The 24,233-nt window shown below is 45.7% G+C and overlaps 1 protein-coding gene across 2 annotated transcripts in view; it reads right to left on the reverse strand.

Annotated features, from left to right (window-relative positions):
* Positions 1–18,926: 18,926 nt before the first annotated feature.
* Positions 18,927–24,233, reverse strand: part of LOC126998493 (transcription factor SOX-8-like) — a 35,925-nt gene continuing 30,618 nt past the window's right edge. For both annotated transcript variants that reach the window (XM_050860227.1, XM_050860228.1), the window contains exons 3-4: positions 22,668–22,850; positions 18,927–21,387 (exon numbers count right to left, since the gene is read on the reverse strand). In XM_050860227.1, the coding sequence (XP_050716184.1) occupies positions 20,667–21,387; positions 22,668–22,850 (904 nt within the window). In that variant the 3' untranslated portion in view covers positions 18,927–20,666. The remainder of the gene's footprint in view (positions 21,388–22,667; positions 22,851–24,233) is intronic.

The raw sequence follows: 24,233 nt of genomic DNA on the forward strand, positions 1-24,233 counted from the left end.
TCTTCTTCGACCCTCTCTCACCCCTCTTCGACCCTCTCTCCCTTTTTCGACCTCTCTCTCCCTCTTCGACCTCTCTCTCCTTTTTCGACCCTCTCTCTCCTTCTTCGACCCTCTCTCCCCTCTTCGGCCCTCTCTCTCCCTTCTTCTTCGACCCTCTCTCTCCCTCTTCGACCCTCTCCCTTCTTCTTCGACCCTCTCTCTCCCCTCTTCGACCCTCTCTCTCCCTTCTTCGACCCTCTCTCTCCCTTCTTCTTCGACCCTCTCTCTCCCCTCTAAGACCCTCTCTCACCCATCTTCGACCCTCTCTCTCTTCGACCCTCTCTCCCTCTCGACCCTCTCTCTCCCTTCTTCTTCGACCCTCTCTCTCCCTTCTTCTTCGACCCTCTTCGACCCTCTCTCGCCCTTCTTCTTCGACCCTCTCTCCCCTCTTCGACCTTCTCTCCCTTCTCTCCTTCTTCGCCCTCTCTCTCTCCCTTCTTCGACACTCTCTCTACCCTCTTCGACCCTCTCTCTCCCTTCTTCGACCCTCTCTCTCCCTTCTTCGACCCTCTCTCTCCCCTCTTCGACCCTCTCTCTCCCTTCTTCGACCCTCTCTCTCCCTTCTTCTTCGACCCTCTCTCTCTCTCCCTTCTTCGACCCTCTCTCTCCCCTCTTCGACCCTCTCTCTCCCTTCTTCTTCGACCCTCTCTCTCCCCTCTTCGACCCTCTCTCTCCCTTCTTCGACCCTCTCTCGCCCCTCTTCGCCTTCTTTTTCTCGTCCCCTTTTTTTTCTCTTGCCCTTCCCCCTCGCCTCCCTTTTTCTCCCTCTCCCTTATCATCCTTTCCCTCTTCCTCGACCCTTCCTTCTCCTCCCTTTCTTTCTCACCCTTCCTCTACCCTCCTCTGATTATCCCTTCCTTTTCGCCCTTCTTTGACCTTCCCTTCTTCTCCTCTTCTTTCTTCCCTTCCTCACGTCTTTCCTTATCGCCCTTCTCTCCCTGTCTCCTTCTTCCCTCCAATTCTCCGTTCTTCTCTCCCTCTCTCCTTTCTTCTCCCCTCTTTCTCTCCCTTCTCCCCTCTACCCCCATGCCTCTCCCCTCCCTTCTTCCCCATTCTCGGTCAGCTCCCCAGCCCCCCACCCCTTCCCCTACCCCTTCACGCCCCAGTTATTTTTTTTTATTTTTTTCTTTCTTTTTTTCTTTTTTTTTGGCCAGTGGTTGCTAGATATGTGTAAACTCGCCTTTTTTTTTTTCCTCGCCTTCTTCTTCGGCTCTTGATCTTATCTCCGGGGCTCTCTGCGTCACGCCCGGCATTCCTTCGCATCCTTCATTCCCCTCTGAGCACGCGAGGACAAGGATTATGTTTTCCTTGTTGTTTTTTATATTAGTTTTTTTTATTATTTAGTTATTTTTTATATTATTTTCTTTTTTTTTTGTTATTTTATTATTTATTCACTTTTTGTTATATGCACTCGGAGTCAATAATGTCTTTTTTTATTGTTGTTATTTTTTACGTTATTTACTTTTTGGTTAATTCATTTATTATTAGTTTGTTTATCTGGTTTATCTTTATTGTCGTGTGTGTGTGTGTGTGTGTGTGTGTGTGTGTGTGTGTGTGTGTGTGTGTGTGTGTGTGTGTGTGTTATTGATACTCGTTATTCTGTCTTAAGTTTTATCACATCAAAACCTAAAAAAATAAATAAGTCCATCCCTCGTTATATTCCTCTCTCTCTCTCTCTCTCTCTCTCTCTCTCTCTCTCTCTCTCTCTCTCTCTCTCTCTCTCTCTCTCTCTCTCTTTCCTCTTACTCACCCCCCCCCCCCCAACGCCCATAAACGCCCCCTTTGCCTTTATCCCTCTATCACGCACACTGCAACCTTTTCCCTCCCCTTCCAATGCCTTCCCTCTACTATCAAACCCTTTCCTCTACTCTTATTCCTAAACCAGACAGCCTACAAACAGCCCTTGCTCCCCCCCCCGCCAGCACAATCCGCCTCACGCATACTTGGCATCAGCGTCTGCAGGGAAGGAGGAGTCGTTTCTTGGGAGCAAATAATAACTGGTTAGGTTGTGGGCTACTGTTGCGGGGAGAGGGTTCGGGGCGGGGCGGGCGGGGGAGAAAGGAGGAGGAAGAGGAGAGGGGAGATTATCGTTCCTTCTCTCTTTCCTTCTTTCGCATTTTCATCACCGTCATCATCATCGTCTTCATTTTCTTTTCCTTCTCGTTTTTCTCCTCCTCTTTTTATTCTCTACCTTCTCCTCTTGATTCTACTCCATTTTTTATCTTTTTTTGCTTACAACTATCCTTCCTTCTTTTCTTATCCTCCTCTTTCATGTTATTTTCCTTCTCCTCTTCCTTTTTTTGTATCTTCACCTCATCCGTCTATACAGTTTTACTCTTTACTCTTTTTGTACTTTCTCTTCACCCCTGCTGTATTTTCTCTTCACCCCTGCTGTATTTTCTCTTCACCCCTGCTGTATTTTCTCTTCACCCCTGCTGTATTTTCTCTTCACCACTGCTGTGTTTTCTCTTCACACCAGCTGTATTTTCTCTTCACCCCTGCTGTATTTTCTCTTCACCCCTGCTGTATTTTCTCTTCACCCCTGCTGTATTTTCTCTTCACCCCTGCTGTATTTTCTCTTCACCCCTGCTGTATTTTCTCTTCACCCCTGCTGTATTTTCTCTTCACCCCTGCTGTATTTTCTTCGCTTCACTCCTGCTGTATTTTCTCTTCACCCCTGCTGTATTTTCTCTTCACCCCTGCTGTATTTTCTCTTCACCCCTGCTGTATTTTCTCTTCACCCCTGCTGTATTTTCTCTTCACCCCTGCTGTATTTTCTCTTAACCCATGCTGTATTTTCTCTTCACCCCTGCTGTATTTTCTCTTCACCCCTGCTGTATTTTCTCTTCACCCCTGCTGTATTTTCTCTTCACCCCTGCTGTATTTTCTCTTCACCCCTGCTGTATTTTCTCTTCACCCCTGCTGTATTTTCTCTTCACCCCTGCTGTATTTTCTCCTCACCCCTGCTGTATTTTCTCTTCACCCCTGCTGTATTTTCTCTTCACCCCTGCTGTATTTTCTCCACTAATTTCACTTCTTGCCGTACGTAGCCTTGATTAACGAAAAGGAGTGAACGGAAGCGCAGGGTGGAGTGAGAAGAGATGGATGGTGAAATTTGATGGGAGCTATGGGGTTGGGATGATTGATTAAGGAGTGATGGGGGAAATGGGTGTTTTGTTGAGTAAGAGGGATAGCAATTCATGTTCAGTAATTTTGTTTTATTTATTTATCTATTTATTTAACTGTTAATTCGTTCATTCTATTTTCTCTCCTACTGTAAAAATAAAAATAAAAGAAATTAAAAAAAAACTGAAGATTAGAGTGAAGGAAGGAAAATGGATTTATTGTAGAGTAACAGAGAGCTTGTACAGACATATTTATTCATTCATTCATTCATTCATTTATTTATTTGTTGATTTATTTATTTTTGGGTTTCCTTCTCTTACCAAAAGAAAATAGAAAAAAGCAAATAATAAATGAGTCACTGGTTTTAGTTCTAAGTTTGGTTTCTTAGATTTTTTTCAGGTAATTGTTAAGACCAAAGTATTTATATGTACCTGCTTGCTTTCCTTCCACAGGTGAGCTCCCCCCCCCCCCCCCTCCTGCTGTGTGTGTTCAGGCGAGACATTTAATTCCGAAGGTGAGATATACACCTTGTTTTCCTTGTTTACGCATTTATTGTACTTGTATGCTTCCTTCCCTCTTTCCTTCCTTCCTTCTCCTCTTTATCGTCATCATCGCTTTTATTTTCCTTTTTCTTCACATTTTCTTTCTTTTTTTATCGTCCACCGTCACCTTATCCTTTTTTTTCTCATTATTTTTTTACTTTTATCCTTCCCTCTTTCCTTCCTTCCTTTTTTCTCCTCATCATCATCATCATTCTTCTTTTCCCTCTTGTGTATATTGTGAGGCACTTTTTGGACGCGTGGAATATGTTGTGAGTGCCAGTACGATAGATACATTCAAGAAAACGCTAGACAAATTCATAGATAGTGAGGGTAGGTGGGGTTACATTTACAGGAGCTGCCTTCTATAGATGTGTACCGGCCTCTTGCGCTAATGCTCTTATGTTCTTATTGTGCGACGAATTTCCGGCTCCCTCGCTACTAAGGGTTCAGGGCGTGTCATTGGGAAGAGGTTTGAGGCTCCACAGACCACGCGCCACACCAGCTTGCCTTGGCCATGTCTAGTCTCCTCCTCCTCTTATTTTCCTCCTTACTTCTCTTACTCTCTCGGTCTCCTGTCTTTTGTCTCCACTGCATGCCTATCCCCATCCTCCCTCTTTCTCTCTCTTTCTCCTTCTCTTGTCTCCACTCTGTATATCCTCCATCCTTCCCTCTCTCTCCTCTTCTGTTTCTACTTCGTATGGTCTTCCTTCCTCTCTCCTTTCTTTCTCTCTACCTCTCCCTTCTCTTCCATTTGTATATCCTTCCTCCCCTCCTCCATCTCTCTCTTTCTCTTCTTCTCTCCTGCCTCCACTCTATTATTTCCTCTCTCCCTCCAGTTCTCTCTTTCCTTCTCTTCTTTCTCCACTTTGTATACTCTCTCTCTCCCTCTCTCTCTTTCTTTCTTTCTCCTTCACTTCTTCTCTCCCCGCCTCTGTTGTTCGTCCTAACGGTGGTGATGTTGAGGGTAAGAGAAAGGTTTTATAGGCTGATGTTGATAGTGGTGGTGGTGATGGTGGTGGTGGTGGTGACTGTTTTGGTGAGGATAATGATAGTGGTAGTGGTGGTGATGGTGGTGGTGATGGTGGTGGTGGTGATGGTGGTGGTCACGACATTATGCTAACGAGACAATAATTTATACGTGTTTTCTTCGTGGTGTTCAAGGATGATGTTGGATGTTGGGTTTGCTCCCCGAACACACGTACACGATGGTTGCCGCGCCGCATATAAGTGAGACAAGTAATGTTTAGCTAGACTGGCAGAATAGGAAACACGAATAGAATAGGAAATGGATAGGATACGACAGGATAGGAAGGAAGAGAGACGACAAATCCGTACGTACGCTGGTAGAATAGCAAATAGGAATAGGATAAGAAGGATAGAAAATTGAATAGGAAATAGGTTGTACACACACACGCACGCACGTACACACAAGGAGAGAAGGGGGTGGGGAGGGGCACGTTATCAAATTATCGTACTCAGAACATTTGTTTTGGGGATTCTGACCCATAAATAAAATATAACTCCCACCCAAAAAAAACTATCAATAATTAAGTTTCAAATATAACTTTAGTTAAATATCATTATTGGCGCCGGTACGACAGTTTGGGGTCTGATTGAAGCCGATATATGCCGTGTTCTGAGTACGATAATCTGTTGGGGTTGAGTTGGAGGTTTCAAGAGGAGATAAAGAAAGATAGATAGATATATAGGTAGATAGAAAGATAGAGAGATAGGTAGGTAGATAGGTAGATAGATAGACAAATGGATAGATAGATAGATAACTAGATAGATAAAGAGAGAGAGAGAGAGAGCAATCAGTTTTTCATCGCACGTGAATAACCCAAACATAAATATAAACATGTCTTACTGCATGTTTGTGTGTATGTTTGTACTGACGCGAGGAGGAAAAAATATTAAGAAGTTTCTACGAAGAGGCGGAGGCGAGCGTCGTTCTGAAAGGTCAAGGCGAAAGGTTACTAAAAATCTTCTATAATACGCCCACACACACACACACACACACACACACACACACACACACACACACACACACCTACGCACATGTTTTTTTCGCCTCCTATTACGACAAAGTAGGAGATTGAAGCGGAAATAACAGACTAGAAAATAAAATAAAAAGACCCATACTTCTACTTTTTTTTTTTTTTTTTACAGGAAAGGAAGCATCTGAACTTCTAAAACACACACACACACACACACACACACACACACACACACACACACACACACACACACACACACACACACCTACGCACATGTTTTTTTTTCTCCTCCTATTACGACAAAGTAGGAAAGTAAAACGGAAAAAATTGCCTAGAAAATAAAATAAAATGACCAATACTTCTACTTTTTTTTTTTACAGGAAAGGAAGCATCTGAACTTCTAAAATACACACACACACACACACACACACACACACACACACACACACACACACACACACACACACACACACACACACACACACACACACACACACACACACCTACGCACATGTCTTTTTTTCTTCCTTATTACGACAAACTAGAAAAGTAAACCGCAAAAAGTAGACTAGACAATATAAAAAAGAATAGTTACTCCTTCTTCTCCAGCTTCAACTTCTAAAAAATATATTCATACACTCCTATACACACTCGTTTTTTTATATTATTATTATTACGACAAACTAGAAATGTAAAGCAGAAAAAAAGTAGACTCGAAAATTAAAAAAAAAAAACATTACTACTACTGCCACTACTGCTGCCTTCTTTATAACACGCAACAGACACGCCCACGTAACGAGAGTAGGTATAGGGCATAGAGTGTGGCGTGGCGTGGTGGGTGGACAGGTAGCTGCGTATGGCTGAGCAGGTGGGTTAAAATCATAAGCCAACCCTCACCTGTTAACTCATTAGGTATTGTTCTCGCCCCCCCCACCCCCCCACCCCCCCTCCTTCCCTTGTTTAATTGTTCTTACTTTTCTGTCATTTTTACTTTTCATATCCTTGTCTGCTCATCAAAAGGGACTGTTACTTTATTTATTTATTTATTTATTTATTTATTTTTTAAGATTGGCCTATAGTGCCGGTTGGTGGGTTTAGGTATGTTTTTATTTTCTCTTGATGTCCTTTTATGTATCTCAATAATAATAATAATAATGATAATAATAATAATAATAATAATAATAATAATAATAATAATAATAATAAGATAAAGAAGTAAGGGGAGGTTATGGGTGGATGTGTGTGTGTGTGCGTGCGTGCGTGTGTGTGTGTGGGGGGGGGGGGAGGTGGGGCTGTGGATGGGGAAGATTCAAAGCGCCACACCTTGCTTACTCTGTTCTCTTTCAAGTATTTTTTTTTATGTTCAGGCCTGGGCACACACACACACACACACACACACACACACACACACACACACACACACACACACACACACACACACACACACACACACACACCTCGTCCCTCCCCCTCCCCTCCCCACACACACACTCCGTTTTCTTCTTCGTTTTTTCTTCTCCTCGAGGGGCGTGTGTGTGATGGGCCTCATTAAGAACACTAGATGGGCTGGAACCTCTTCTCCCCACCCTCCTCCTTCCCCTCTCCGTCTCTTCTCTCTTTCTCCCCTCGCTTTGTATATACACCCTGCTATAAGCCTCCCTTCCTCCCCTTCCCTTCACTGTCACGTTTCCCATTCTTACCCTCTCTTGCCCTCTTTATCTCCCCTCGTTTTGTATATACACCCCACTAAAACCCTCCCTTCCGCCCCCTTCCCTTCCCTTTCTCTCCCTTCTCTTTCTCTCCCTTTTCATATTCTTTTTCTCTTCTTTTTATCTTTACACTTCATCCTAACCCTCCCTTTCTCTCCTCTTGCCTTCCCTTCCTTTCCTTTCTCTTCCCTTCCCTTCTTCCCTTCCCTTCCCTTTCCTTTTCTTTCCTTTCTTTTCCTTTCCTTTCCCCTCCTTTCCTTCTCTTTCCTTCCCATCCCTTTCTCTCCTCTTGCTTTCCCTTCCCTTTCCTTCCCTTCCCTTCCCTTCCCTTCCTTTCCCTCCCCTCCCCTCCCCCATTTTTTTCCTCTTTCTTCCCTTCCTTTCCCTTCCCCTTCCTTATTTCTACTCTCCCCTTAGTTTCTCTTTCTCTCCCCTTGTTTTATAACCCTCCCTTCCTCTCCATTCCCTTCCCTTCGCTGTCACATTCCCTATTCCACCGTCTCCTTCATTCTTCTCCCTCCTCCTCCTCTTCCTCCTCCTCCTCCTCCATCCCCATATCTATCTTCAGTCCTCGAGGGATCCCTTCTCCTGTGCTTCCCTTACCCTCCATCACTGTCCTCCCATCTCTCTGGTGTCCCGTCCCCTCACCCCTCCCCTCACCCCTCCCTTCACGTCTCCCCTCACCCTTCCCCTCAGCCTACCTACCTATCACCCCTTCTGTCACTCACTGGCACCTCATAGTTCACTCAGTTCCCCTCTTCCATCAAATCCACTTGCCTCGTACTCCCTTTCCCCCTCTCTTTCTCATCCCCTCTCTTTCACTCTCTCTCTCTCCCGCTCTCTGATATATAAATGGACGTCACTAAGGGGAGTAATGAAATAAAGATACGTTATTTGTTTCTACAGCGTACAGTTTTTTGGGGGAGGACCTTTTTTTTTTGTCTTTCTCTTGTATCTCTTCCTTCATTGTTGTTCCCATAATTTAGGTTAGGTTAGGTTAGGTTAGGTTAGGTTAGGTTAGGTTAGTTTTTCTCCTCCATCTCATCCTTTTTGTCCTATCCTTATTTTTTTCTTACCTATGTCATTTGCCCCCATAGTTATTTGAAATCTTAGCCTCCTCCTCCTCCTCCTCCTCCTCCTCCTCCTCTTCCTTATCCTGTTCTCATTCTTCTCCTTCGCCTATTCTTCTTGCTCCTCCTCCTATACTCCTCTTTTTCTTTGTCATTTTTTCTTCCCCATGTAGCGCCCCGGTCATTTTTCCCCTGTTCAAGATTTTATCCACTTTCCTCCTCCTCCTCCACCTCCTCCTCCTCCTTCTCCTCTTCCTCCTTCCCCTCCTTTTCCTGTTCCTCATACTTTTTTCTTCCTTTTCCCTCTCCTCCTCCTCTTTGGCATGTCTTCTACCCCTGTCATTTCCCCCTATTCAAGATTTTAGCCTCCTCCTCCTCCTCCTCCTCCTCCTCCTCCTCCTCCTCCTCTTCCTCCTTCCCCTCCTTTTGCTGTTCCTCATACTTTTTTCTTCCTTTTCCCTCTCCTCCTCCTCTTTGGCGTGTCTTCTACCCCTGTCATTTCCCCCTATTCAAGATTTTAGCCTCCTCCTCCTCCTCCTCCTCCTCCTCCTCATCCTCATCCTTATCCTCATCCTCATCCTCCTCTTCGCCACGCTGATGGGGCCCCGGGGATCGTGTGGGCAGGGCGGAGTGTGTTTGGATTGCTAGACCTCGGCCGACCCTGCTCACCCTTCCTTGCCCGCCCCTGCCTACTTGTTATTTATCCCCGTCTCCTTTCCCCTGCCACCCCTTCACCCCTTTCCCCTTCACCCCTTTCACCCCTCCCCCCTCCTGGCCACCCCTTCCCGTCACCCCCTTACCCTGGTGACCTCTCCCTCCTTCCCTCGGTTATCCTTCTTCAGTTTAACGTAATGGTGTCTTTTTCTTTTTTTCTTTTTTTGCCTTCTCGTGGTTCTTGTCATTTTGTTTTAGTTTGTTTTTGTTTTGTTTTGTTTTTTGGTGAACGTTTTTTTTTTCTCTATTACTTTATTTTCATCTCCTTTAGTTAGTGTTCATTTCCATTAGTTTTTATTCCAATGAGTTAGTTTTGATTTCCCCGAGTTATATTGTGTTTTAATTAATTACGATATGATTTTAACTTAAGAACATAAGAACGCAGGAGTCTACAAGAGGCCGGTAGGCCTGTACGAGGCAGCTCCTTTGACCCTAAGCTCCCGTGTATCTAACCCCACCTAATATCGCTGTCCATGAATTTATCTAGTCTATTTTTGAATGTGACAATTGTATTGGCACTCACCACATGACTGCTAAGCCTATTCCACTCATCCACCACCCTGTTAGTAAACCAATTTTTGCCTATGTCCCTGTTGAATCTGAATTTATCCAGTTTAAACCCATTACTTCGTGTCCTACCCGGTTCTCTTACCAACAAAACCTTATGAATGTCTCCCTTATTAAAGCCCTTCCATTCATTCCAACTTCCATTCAGTCAATCAGTCAGTGGGGGCATACGCTGGGGTGCGCGTCGCCTCGCCCACCCTACGACGCCGAATCCGGGTTGGGGGTGGGGGTGGGGGTTAAGTTTTATTTGCATTAGTTTTTGTTGTTTTTATTTCCATTTTTTTTCCATTTTTATCATTAATTTTTTTTTGGTTATTTCCATTTTGTATCTTTTTTTATTTCCATTTTTTCCATATTTTTATTTCCATTTTTTTTCTTTTTTTCCATTTTTATATTTATTATTATTTTTTTTTCCTTTTTTCCATTTTTTTGTTTTTATTTCCACTTATTCATTTTTCATTTATTTTGTTTATTTGTTTTATTTCCATTTTTTTTCTTTGCTTGTGTACCATAATTTCTCTTCCCTTTTCTTTTTTTTTCTTTTCTCGCTTTTTTGTATTGCCGATCATAAACAACCGCAGCTTCTAAACTATTCTACCTCTTTGTGAATTTCCTCATACTTCCACTTACACTCGGTCTATTTCCACCACACTATTACTAAAAAAAAAAATATGTTGAATGTAAGAGAAAAAAAGATCGGTGGTTTATAGAAAGCTTGCAGGTATTATAGGGAACGAGGTTTGGCATACTGGTGATATTGGAAGAGATGGTAAGGGAATGGGTTATAGGAAGGGAGAGCTTGTGTAATACGGGCATTAGTTAACCTGTACGTCTATCAAAGCATTATCTCTTTACCTTATTTATTTAATGGGATACTTTTTAAAATTTTCTAGGGTGTTGGTATCGATTTTCTATTGTATTTTTGTTTTGTTTATTTTTCATGTTGGTATTTTTGTTGTTTTGTTATAGTTGTTTTTGTTATAGTTGTTTTTGTATGAATCAGCTGCTTCTTTTTTTTTCTGTGTGTGTGTGTGTGTGTGTGTGTGTGTGTGTGTGTGTGTGTGTGTGTGTGTGTCCTGCTTTAACACACACACACACACACACACACACACACACACACACACACACACACGTTTACACCTTCCTACACCGGCCTACACACACGCCCACTTAAACACACTTCACCCTAACGCTGCTTCCTTCCTCCTCCTCCTCCTCCTCCTCCTCCTCCACTTCTTCATTTTAGTATCCTTATCTTTTTCTTTCACTTCCTTCACTTCCTACTCCTCTTTCACCTCCTCCTCCTCCTCCTCCTGCTCCTCCTCCTCTGCCTCTTCCTCGTGGAGAGCCACATGGCCTTAGTGGCAGTAAGCTGAGTCTCCCTCGAGGCCTCAAGGCGGTGCCAGGCCCAGCGTGGTGTTTGGGCTGCCTAGCTTGGCGGCGGCGAGGGCGGAGGTGGTGGTGGTGGTGGTGTGGTGGGATATAGGAAGAGGTCGGAAGGATAGGAAGGGGTTGAAGGGGTAAAGGAAAGGTTTGATTTCTTCGTTGGACTAGAAACAGGAAGGAAAAGAAGAGACGAAAGAAGAGGAGAGAAGAGGGGTTAAGTTAGTAAAGGAAAGGTTTGGCTTCTTCGTGGCACCAGAGAAAGAGGAAGAGAAGAAAAGAAAGAAGAGGAGAGAAGAGGGGTTAAGTTAGTAAAGGAAAGGTTTGGCTTCTTCGTGGCACCAGAGAAAGAGGAAGAGAAGAAAAGAAAGAAGAGGAGAGGAGAGAAGAGGGGTTAAGTTAGTAAAGGAAAGGTTTGATTTCTTCGTGGCACCAGAGAATAAAGAAAAGAAGAGAGGAAAGAAGAGAAATGGAGAGGAGACGAAAAGGGTTGAGGCGGTATAGGAAATCGTTTAACTCCTTCGTGGCACTAAAAATAAAAGAAGAGAGTAGAAGAAAGGATAGAAGTGAGAAAAGGAGAGAAGCAAAGTAGAGGTTCGGACTCACATCTCATCAAGTTGGCAATGGAGAGTTTGAGAAAAGAGAAAATAAGACGCAGAATTGAGCTGTGGTTCCTTAGCGTGGTTTGGTTGGCCACCGTGACTCGAATTGTCTAGGCTTTCACGAAGGTTAGATTTTTTTTTTTTCTGTTGTAATTATAGTTGTTGTTATCTGCTGCTGTTGTTACTTAGGCTTTTCGTTTGTTGTTGCTGATACTTTTACTATTGTTGTTGTTGTTGTTGTTACTGCTACAGATTTGTTTGATTTAATAGTTGACTTTTTCTTGTTTTCTTGTTTTTTTGTTTTTTTACGTCTACGCCTATCGCGTAGGCTTGCTTGAGGGGCCTGGATGGTAGTCGGCCACAGCCCGTATTGGCGCAGGCAGGTGTTTATAGTGGCGCTGTCTTCTCTTGGCTCATGCTGCCCCCCGGAACTCGTTCTTGATTCACTTGGACGGTTTCCTCTAGAGTCCGGGTTGACGGGTGGTCTTCAGGACAGCATGTGAGTAGTTTTAAGCCACTCGGCGGTAACTGAAAAATCCCAGGTGGTAGCGTGGGGATTCGAACTCGCGTCGTCCATCACGCGGTGAATGTGAGCCCAGCACGCTACCACTCAGCCACCGTCACAACTTGTTGTAGTTGTGGTTGTCGTTACTGTTGTTCTTGTTGTTGGTGGTGGTTGTGGTGTTGCTGTTGCTTTTGTTGTTATTATTATTTGATCCTGACACGACTACGGTTGATCTTGTTAATATTTTTTTGTATTAGTTACATGTTGCTGATGTTCCAGTTGTTGTCTCACTTATAATGCTGCTCTTGTTGCTTTAGTCTAGTTGTTGTCGTCGTCACTTGTTGTTGTTGTAGTTGTTGTTGTTGTTGTCGATTTTGCAGCTGATCTGGTTGTTGTTTTATATGATGTTGCTGTTGTTGTTCTAGTTATTTTGTTGTTACTGTTGTTGTTGTTGTTGTTGGTGGTGGTGGTGGTGGTGGTGCTGCTGTTGTTTTACTTGATACCACTGCTGTTGCTCTAGTTATTTTGTTGTTACAGCTGTTTTGTTTTTGTTGTTGATGTTGTTGTTGCTGCTGCTGTGTGCTACCTCTGCTGCTGTTGCTGATAATGCCATCCCGTTCATTCAGTGGCTGCTGCCTGCTCGGTGAACTGGTCCCTTGTCACTCACTCTCGGGCCACGCCACTCGTCGCGTCCCAGTCAGAGAGTCAGTGTGCGTCATGAACTCGGGGTGGAGGGAGACTTCAGGCAGGGGTAGGGGGGAGGGTGGGGGGTTGGGGAGCATCAATGGGCAGGTGACACGCACGCCCTCACGCTGTTGCTCCCCCCGCCCCCCAAACCCCCCCGTCCACGCGTCACAAGGGGGGGGGGTAGATGGAGGGGGACAGACAGACAGACAGGGGGGAGGACAGGTGCCGAAGTGCGTCCATTCATGTCCCGCCTCGCCCTCATGAATCGCTCCTTCATGCCCTGACACTGAAGCCGCGACTCGTGCCACCCCGCCCGTGTAGTGTGGCTTTCACGGGGCGGGGAGCAACAGCGGGGGAGGTTGTGCTTGCTGTGATTTGTGTTTTGGTCTGGTTCTGTTTGGTGTGAAGGACGGGGTGGGGGGTGGGGGGGGGGGGAATCAGTACGTTTATTCTATTTTTTTTTTCTGTTGTTATAATCGTAGTTGTTGTTATCGCTGCCGTTGTTACTTGGGTTTTCGACTGCCTTCATTCATGGGGCGTGAGTGCTCTACCGGCGCAGGCATATACAGTGGTGAAGGCTCTACTACAATATATAATGCATCCATCCCTTCTTGTTTTCTATTTTTTTTATACTATAGGAGGCAGCTCAAGGGAAAAGAAAAAAAAGAGCAAAAAATCGGAAGCCCGGTAGACGCTCCTCCGACAAACGACATAAGACCGAGAGCCCAGAGGAGAGGTGGAGAGTGTACATTGCATGGTTGACCGAGATTCTTATGCGCAGCGCAGTAAGAGAGTGCATGTAACAGCATAGGCACGTGGCCACCAGGGACGGTATGGCGCTCGAGATTGTGTCGCGGCTTGAGGCTGTTCAGACGGACGCGCGAGAATTGTGTTTATCAGAGCGACTTTGTTCTGTGGTGGTGCTAACGGGTTCGTGATTGCCCTTATAACGAACGCGAGTCTGATGATTTTTATATATTTTTAGTTTTTTTAGCTTTGTTTGTTTTATACGTATATATTTGTTTTTTTACTTGTTTTATTTGTTTGCTTATGATCATTTTTTTGTTTTGGCTTGTTTTATTTGTTTTATATATTGTTTTTTTATGTTTTACTTGTTTTATTTATGTTTTTCATGATTATGTTTTTGTTTTGTTTGTTTTATTTGCTTTATTTATTTATTTATTTAAATTTTTTTTTTTTTTTTGTCTTTGTTTGTTTATATGTACTTTCTGCTTCTTCTGACGATTATTATTAGGTCATGTCACGCTCCCAATGCATGCAAAGATTAGAGCACCACAGATGTCCTTCACGTATAAGATTTAGGACTTGATTTAAGGTATTCCCGTCTCAGTGTTCTATACATTACTGGGTCCTGTGTTACGTTAGTTCGGGGAAGATATGGGGGTGGGGTTACTGTACACACACACACACACACACACACACACACACACACACACACACACACACACACACACAAACATTCATAACCGTGAGAACAAGGAACTGGATACCAATTAAGTCCAGGAGGTGATGCTAACTGGCCCTTTCTCATGTGCTCTCTCTTCTTCTTTAACCTTCCTTATATTCCCACGGCTGAGGATGTCATAAATTACTGAAGTAGGTTTATTTATGACCATCCTGAAGCCACATGACCAACGTTGAGAGTAAATATTGAAGCAAAGGAAAACTGAATAAAAATAATTAAATGATGGAGATGAATATTGAAATGAACATATAAATTACATAACCTGGCATCTGAAAAAGCTCTTGTGGCCTGTAGAAGTAGACATGTTTAGGGAAGAGTGTGTACGAGAATAATGAACGGAAATGGCGAGGTGAGGAGAGTTAACATCATCATAATATAGTTTGAAGACGAAATGTTTAAAAATAGTAATACGTAATAATCGGAAAGGCAAAATATATACAAGATGAATAAAAAGGGCGAGTGCAGGAGAAATGAAGAGTTTAGTGACAAAATACAAAGTCAACGGAAATGGCAAGTGTTGGAGAACTAACATGATAAACTTTGAGGAGGAACAATTTGAATGGGGACCTTGAATGGACTATTTCATTGATATAGTTTTTTTTTTTTTTTTTTTTTTACATATTAGGAAACGGCTCAAGGGCAACAAAGAAAAGGTGTAAAAAAAAGCCCACTAATCGCTGTTCCCACAAAGACAAAAGTAATAAGTGGTGTCGTGATAAGGATAATGTTAATGATGATGATAATGATGATAATAATAATGATAATAATAATAATAATAATAATAATAATAATAATAATAATAATAATGATAATAATAATAATAATAATAATAATAATAATAATAATAATAATAATAATAATAATAATAGTGGGCTTTTTTTTGTATCCTCATTTTTTCCCTTGAGTTGCCTCCTTTACTGGAAAAGATAATCATAATAATATTGGTAATGATAACAATTAAAGATGTGTTGGTGACGGTGTGTTGTCCTGTGTTGTGTGAGTGTTTCAGGAGGTGTTCCTGCCTCCATCCTCACGGACAGTCTTGCCGCGCCGAACGGATTTTTCTCCCCAAAGACATATATTGTATAAGTGCGTAAAGTTTTATTTAAGATTTTTTTTAAATACTTCTAATATGAAGACTAAAATGCTAAAAGTACGACTCATCAGTATTGTTTTTACTTCCTTATTATTATTATTATTGTTATTATTATTATTATTATTATTATTATTGTTGTTGTTGTTGTCGTTGTTATTATTTTTTACCATAATAATAATAATAATAATAATAATAATAATAATAATAATAATAATTATTATTATTATGATTATTATTATTATTATTATTATTATTATTATTATTATTATTATTATTATTATTATTATTATTATTATTATTATTATTATTGTTATTATTACTATTATTATTATTATTATTATTATTATTATTATTATTATTATTATTATTATTATTATTATTATTATCATATTTTCTTCGCTGTTATTGTTAATTGTATATATTTTTAATTTCATAACTATTATCGTTACTGTTATTATGACTAAAATATTATGAATAAGGATAATGATAAAGTCTAATAATAGTAAAAATATTAATATTGCTAATAATAAAGATAATGATAATAATGATATTGATAATAATAAATAAATTATGAGACTGCTGTTGATACTTGTAAAAATAGTAGTAATGATGATTATAATGATAATAATTATAACAACAATAATATTAATAGTAATAATAATAATAATAATAATAATAATAATAATAATAATAATAATAATAATAATAATAATAATAATAATAATAATAATAATAATAATAATAATAATAATAATAATAATAATAATAATAATAATAATAATAATAATAATAATAATAATAATAATAATAATAATAATAATAATAATAATAATAATAGACTAATAATAATAAAATGCCACTACTTCAAAAAATTCTACTGCTACCACACTACTACTACCACAACAACAACCACAATTTCTGCCATTACACTTTTTTTTCAGAAACTTCCTGGAAACGTTGTATAGTTTTGTTGTTGCTTTACAGAGGCAGCGAAGAGTAATTTCCGTGTGTACGTATTTTTAGTTTGTGGAGTGAGTGGTCGCGCGGCGCACCGTCTTTATCGTGAATGCTTCCTTACATGTCAGGAGGTGTTGGAGGAAGGGAGGCGCGTATCCATAACACTAAGCCACGTAACAGGGCCCGTGCTGCGTCGGTTCCCCTTCCCGCCTCAGCGCCGCGATATAAGCAGCTTCGTTCATGTGCTAAAACAAAAGCCGCTTCATGTGTGAGTTTAGCGCTTGGAGGAGGTAGAAGTTCCTGAGGTGCTTTGTCTTGTCCGGTCTTGGTCTTGATTTTGATCCTGTTAAGCGATGATGTTTAGGAGACACGGGCAAACTCTTGATGACATGCGAGGAGTTGGGGACACGTACTGGGAGTGCTTGCCGATTGTGTAGGGTAAGGGAGTGACTGTTAGGAAAGGATGGCACCTGCTAGAAAGAGTCAGGGGAGGTGAGGAGTGAGAGAAGTGTTTTACCGACGTCTAGTTCGGGTTGTTTTCGCATACTGCAGAATGTGAAACACCTCCAAGTATTAACCAACACCTACTGGGAGAAAGTGCTGATTAGTTAACGAACAACACCCGCTGGAAGGGAATAGTACCTGTTAAGAGAGCTCTGCACCTGCTGCGAGGGGCCGATAAGCGTGAGGGGAGTGAAGGGGAGCCAGACGCGGCCGCCACACCAAATCACACCGCGCCAGAGCCTTCCCCTCGCGCGGCCCTACACTCCGCGGGTTTAGCGTCCCCTCTACCCTGCAGTGACACAATGGCGGAGTAAAAATAGCCGCTCGTAATAATGGCGAAGGAGGCGAGAGTGTGCTGGAGGGAGCAAATAAACAGTTTTCTCCCCGCGCGGTCGACAATTCATCGCTGGAGTGGACGGCCGTGTTTATTTGGAGAAAGCGCCGCTGTAACGCAAGCCTCGGGACGCTGTGCAACCCTCCGCGCTGTTGCTCTTATCTCAGCTTTCCTGCCTCCCTCCCTTTTTTTCCCCTGCCACCCAACTTCTTGATACTTTACGCGCCAGTGTTGTAAAAAAATAATGAAGGCTGTGGTGCGGCTCTGAAGAGGGTGCGAAAGGGTATGGTGACGGGGGCGGCGGCGGCGGGGAAGGATTACACGCTCGGCCGCTGGTTTGGAGGCGGCGGAGGTTGCGGCAGCGGCGGCGAGGGAGCGGTAGTGGCGTTGCTGAATGCGTCTCTCCAACAGCTGCCCGCGTGTTGCCTTCATGTTGCTGCTGCAGTGCTCGATTCCTCTTCCACTTGAGAGTTATTCATTCGTATTTGTTTTCACGCCGCCGCCTCGCCTCCTCCTCCGCCACGCCCGTATAGCATTGAGGTAAAACTTCATGCGTTGTGTTCGGGTGCGACAAGATGGCCGCCACAAGGTTAGGGCGCGTCAGGCACGACTCCTCCGCGTTATCTGATGGGGCGGAAATTAATTTGTTTATTTTCCCGAAGTTCTGAGCGTCGAGGGGATAAATTACGCCCTCGTTTGCGTAGGCCTAGGGTCCGCTTGGTGGCAGGTGACGGGGGGCCAGGCGTCACTACACCCCATTGGCTGCGTGATGAATTAGCGAATTTAAGAATAAACCAAAAGTCCGTCGTGAAGCATTTAGTGAGGGCGGGTGTGTCAGGAGTGCCAACCCTTGTTTACCTCCTGGCCAGCCTCCATCGACGCCCTAAGAGCATTAACTTATCGCTCCCTCTCTCTCTCCCTCTCACCCTAACACCCTCCTCAACCTCCCCTTCCTCCTCCTCCTCCTCCTCCTCCTCCTCCAGCAGCCTCTTAAGCACCCTTGGTCAACGCTTGTAAGGGGCAGGTTGGTGTGCCTGTCGGGGAGGCTCTGTTGGCAGCCCTGCTCGCTCAAGGCTTTATTTATTTGTGGATCCTTCTAATATTTGATCGGCGTTTTCTTGTTGTTGTTGTTGTTGTTGATTTCTTCGTCGTCGTTAATTGTTTGTGCTTAATGTATAAATAATTTGTGTGTGTTGTTTAGTTGTTTTGCTTTAATCCTTTATAGTCAAGCTTTTTATTGTAGTGTTTTTTATGTATATTTTATCTTGTTTTAAATTATTATCCCCGCCTTGAGGTTTTTATTTTTATTTTTTGTTTGTTTTTTTGCTTCTCTCCTCTGCTCGTCCTCAACCTCCTCTTCCCTTTTCTCCTCTAGCCTCTCCATCACCCTTCCTCCTCCTCCTCCTCCTCCTCCTCCTCCTTCTCCTCACTCTCCATCATCCTCTTGAATCCGTCGGTCCCTGCTTGTGGTGCCTCCTCTTGAGCCTCGTGTAATGTCCGCGGTTCTCTCTCTCTCTCTCTCTCTCTCTCTCTCTCTCTCTCTCTCTCTCTCTCTCTCTCTCTCTCTCTCTGTGTGTGTGTGTGTGGGGGGGGGAATAATATAAAAAGAATGTTCTTCACTTTATTTTTTTCCTCCTTGAACTATCTATGCTCGGGTCCTCACCATTTTTTTTTTTTTTCATTTATTTGGCTTCTTTGTGGGCGCTGGTCCGTGCGTTGCAGCTCGCGCTACACGCCGGCAGCGGGAGCGACGCGGGGACTCAAGTGGTGCGGTGGGAGCAAGGGAAATAAACAGTTGTAGCACGCGCTGAGAGTCCATTGTCGGGCGAACACAAGAAGTCGCTTAGTCGCTCCTTGTCTCTAGGCGCGCCGCTCTCGTGACCACTTCGGACGCGGGTCACTCACTTTGTATACGAAAGTCTCACGCACTTTGCTGCATTAGCCTCGCCAGCCACTTGCCCTTGCGTCACCGCTGAACACTTGAGCCCGGCGCTGCCATGAGTCCTGAGCTCTGCGTCGCCGCCAGCGCCGCGCCATCAAGATCAAGAACTCGAGCTGTGAAAGACAAAGTGCGCGGCGCGGGGCTGTGCTGCTCAAGGAGTGTTTTTGAACTTTGATCTGAACATCATACTGACCAAGTACAGATACTATGATAAACTTACAAACTATATATAAACTTGAAAGAAAATACAAACAGGAAAATTATCAAAGGAAACTTAAATAAATACATTATAAGATATGCTGCGGGGAGGGGTGCCACCAGCCTGCTCTTGCTGCTGCTGCTGGGCGGGTGCAGGCGGGGCACAGGGGCGGGGACACTCAGCTGCCTCAGAAGGACTCGACTGGCTCACTACCAACACACTCCTTAACCGTAGAGTCCAGGTTACATAACAGCGCCACAGCGTCCGCCGTGGCGCTGCAGGGAGCATTGTTTTCATATATACAAAACACCGATGCGTCAATCAGTGTTCCCGTCAACGTCGTGGCCGCGTCGGATGGCTAGCCCAGCCGCCCTCGAGCCTAGGAGCCTCGCTGGGCGCTTCGCCGGGCGCTGACCGAGGCCACCGCTGCCTTAGTCAGACGCTTCCCTCACAACCGACGCGGCCTCAGACGCTGACTTCGATAATACTGTATAAAAGGGGAGACGGTCGCCGACGGGGAATCACGGAGAAATATCACTTGTGTATGCATTTACGTTCCTTTGAGATATGAAAATAAAACTTCTCACGATCTCAGTTGCTGATCCGCGATTCCTCTTAATATGTAAGTGATCCATGCACGAACAGTTTCAGTTCTCCGGCGTTTTATGAAAAAATATTCCTCAGCCACAAACAACTTTCCTAAGAAACGTTGTGACATGAGTGCGCGGCGCCTCCAGAGTGAACGTCCGGCCTCGCGCGTCTCCTGCCCCGGACGGCAAGACGCGGCGCTCCTCGTCCCGTGCACTCCGACGACACCTTAGTGGCGTGAATGGCCTCAGTTAAGAGGGAAAAAAAAGGACGTAATAACTTATGTGAAGATCATAAAAGTACACAGAAGTCTCCATGGACCGCACCACCACACGAACCACCGCCTCGGCACCGCGCCGCCACAGGTGGCCGCCAGCACCTTTGCCACCTGTTGGCACTCACTGACAGGGTTGTGGCGAGGCCCAAGCGGCGGCGACTGTCACCACTGTGCTGTTTTGGCCTCGGCAAGACTTGCGTGCGGCCACTCGACGCCCTTACTCTTGAACTGTGAACTGTGTTGAGGCACGCGAGGGGACGGGCATGTGTCGCCGCTGCCGTGTGGCTTCCCGTCCATCCCCGGCCGGAAAGATGCTCGGCGGTGAGCTGTGTTGAGTGTCCCTCAGTGCCACATAGGGGCGTAGGGGTAGGAGTACTGGAAGGCGTAGGGCTGGGTGGAGTAACACAGGTTCTGGGGCAGGAAGGGGCTCACGTTGGCCTTGGGCATCGTGAGGGACGGCAGCGGCTCCTCCTTCAGGGGGCGAGGCGGCTGCAGCTCAACATACTCTTGTGACGGTGACCCCGGTGACCCCCCGGGGGACACGCCGCCCCCTCCGGAGGTCCCCAGCTCGGTGGGTAGGTCTGGAGAGCCGTGTCCTGCGGGCTGGGGGGAGGTGCCCCCCGTGTAGTAAGGGGAGCCGGGGCCGCCGTACACCGGGGCAGGCGGCAGGAGGCGGGAGCCGATGGGCGGCAGGCTGGTGAGGGAAGCGGCGGTGGCAGTGCAGGGGCTGCCGCCGCCCGTGGTTGTCATTGGGTTCATTGGGTTCATGGTGGTGATGGTGTTCATGGTGGCCATGGTGGTGGTCATGGTGGTCATTGGGTGGAGGCTGCCGTGGCTGGGCGTGGCTCCGTAGGGCGTGGGCGTCCCCTGGTCGGGCAGGAGGTACTTGTTCATCTCGGCGCGGTCGATGCTCTCCAGCGAGTCCGCCAAACAGTCCGACACGAAGGCTGTGTCGGGTACGTGGCCCTCCGGGTGGCCCCGCCCCGCCCCGCCAGGCCCCGAGGGCGAGTGTGGCGGGGAAAGCGGGTGCAGCCCCACGCCGAAGGTGCCGCCCTTAGCCGAACTGTTGCGGGAGGAAGGAAAACTGTTAGCACTTACCACCACCACCACACCACCACACCACCGATACCACCACCATTATCATCAACAACAACAACACTATATCTACCACAAGAACCTGAACCCCAGCCCGCCACACACAACTCGCCCCCCTTATCACACACCCCTGTCACACCTCCCAGCCTCAGGTTCCTTCACCCCGCCCGCCTCACCACACACACCATATATGTCCAGCTGTACCCTTCCCTCTAGACCAGGCACACTCCCACCTGCACCCACCCACCACACCCCACACCACACACCTTCCACAACACTTTCATCACCCCGCCACGCACACCTTCATCTCCCTCCCTCCTTCACGCACCTCACACGCACCTCCACAACACTGACTTATGAACTTTGACAAAACACGTGTGAGTGGGTGTGGACGGAGAGGGCGGGAGGGCGTGAGGGTGCTGGCCGCGGAGGTGTGAGCGGGCGGGCGGGCGGGCGGGCGGCAGGGGAGGGAGGGAGGGAGGGAAAGTTGGGGCGAGATTATTATCCCAACACAAGGCAAATAAACAGACACGTGGAGAAAAATAGATATAACCTTCGCTGACCAGTAGAAGCGGACGGATTGGGGTCAACTGGATAAGGAAGGATTGGGGGAGTGTTAGGGGAGAAGGGGTTGTGGTGGTAGTGACTGTAGGGGGTGGTTGGGGTGCTAGGATATAGTGGTGGTGGATGTGGGAGGAGGTTGGTGTTGTCAGGGTGGGTGATGTGGAGGAGGTGGATGTGGAGGTGGAGGCTGTGGAGGTGTAGAGATGCGGTGTTGTGGGTGGAATAAGCTTGAAAATGATAAAGTACCTTCGAAAATAACACACACAACCCCCCCCCCACACACACACAATCCCCCCCACACACTCAGCTCCCCTCACACACACACTCACTCCCCCCTTCCCCCCCACACACACACAATCCCCCCCACACACTCAGCTCCCCTCACACACACACACACACACTCCCTCCCCCCTTCCCCCCCACACACAAAAACACAACACACTCCTTCCCCCCTTCCCCCCACACACAAAAACACAACACAATCCCTCCCCCCTTCCCCCACACACACAAAAACACAACACAATCCCTCCCCTTCCCCACACACAAAAACACAACACAACCTCTCCCCCCTTTCCCCCCACACACAAAAACACAACACAATCCCTCCCCCTTTCTCCTCCCACACAAAAACACAACACAATCCCTCCCCCTTTCCCCCCCCACACACAAACACACAATACACACCTGACGTAGTGATGCGGGGGGGGAAGGTCCTGTAGGCTGACGTGGTTCGGCTTGCCCACCGTCTTCACGTTCTCCTTCCTGCGGCGGGGCTGGTACTTGTAGTCCGGGTACTCCTGCTTGTGTTTGCGGCGGAGGTGGTCAGCCCGCTCCATGAAGGGACGTTTCTGGTCCTCCGTCATGCCCCTGCGGAGGAGAAAGGAAGGACGTGAGTTGTTTGTTGCTGGGCGTATTCATAGAGCAGCGCATGAGAGTTGTGTGTCATAATTAGGGCACAGAGGAGCGCGTCGAGGAGTTTTAAAGGAGAACAGAGGAAATTTTACACTTAAGGATACGTATAGAAAAAAGAAAATGCATTGCAGAGAAGCTATATAATGGTGGCTGAGTGGTTAGCGTGCCGGCGCCGCGTCCAGGAGTGACCCAAGACTACTCACATGCTGTTTTGAGGGCCACCTATCAACCCGGACTCTAGATTCTCTTTCGAGTCTAAAGAGAGGATCAAAGATGAGCTCCGGGGGGTCAGCATGAGCCAAGCAAGATGGCGCCCCTATAAACACTTGACTGCGCCACAACGGGCTGTCGACCCCACCAAGAAAACCTACCGAACGAAAAAAAAAAATTACTCGTACTTTTATGTTCTTCCTTTCTTTGTTACTCGTATTAGTTTCTTTCTTGCTTGCACTCAATGTTCTCTTGCGCATCAGGGGAAATAGTCAACCATATATATATCTTTTTTACTTGCACACGTAAAACTTTCTTTCTACACTCTCTTACTCGTAATATTATCTTCCTTACTTTCTTACTCGCAACGCTCTCTTTTGACTTGTATTGTTCTGAGGTGGCCAGACAGAAATATAAATACTTTGTTCTTAGGTGATTTTCTACGATAAAACTTTCCACGAATTTATTTATTTTAGGAGTAGCATAAAGTTCACACACTCACCACCGCTAGTACCACCACCACCACCACTACCAGCACTACCACCATCACTACAACAACTACCACCACCACCACTACCAGCACTACCACCATCACTACAACCACTACCACCACTGCCATTGCCACTAACCTCCCGTCCGAGCGCTGACCTTCACGATCACTGTTTTTCTTCACTTCACCGCGGAGAGTGTCTGTCACCCGCCACCAACACCACCACCACCACCGACCCGACCCCGACCCTCCCGCCATGGCCACTATCTATCTAGCACTGCCACACTATCACCACCACCACCACTATCACCACTGCAACTGCCACGATCTCTACTATCACCAATCTCACCACCACCCAGTGCAACTACTCTCCCCCCCCCCCCCCCCCACACCACCACCACCACCACCATTTTCACTACCACTGTTGTCATCACCATTATTCTACTTCTACCACCACCACCAGTAATCATGCATATAGTGAAAATCCATAACCACCATCACCACCATCATCACCATCAGTAGGTACCCCCTTATACCATCACCACCACCACCACATCACCACCACTTCACCACTACCACCACAACCACCAGAGGAATGCATTGGTGTTCCTCGGCTTTCCCACGCTTCCTCTCAATCC

The sequence above is a fragment of the Eriocheir sinensis genome, chromosome 14 (genome assembly GCF_024679095.1).
Source record: "Eriocheir sinensis breed Jianghai 21 chromosome 14, ASM2467909v1, whole genome shotgun sequence".
Lineage (NCBI taxonomy): Eukaryota > Metazoa > Arthropoda > Malacostraca > Decapoda > Varunidae > Eriocheir > Eriocheir sinensis.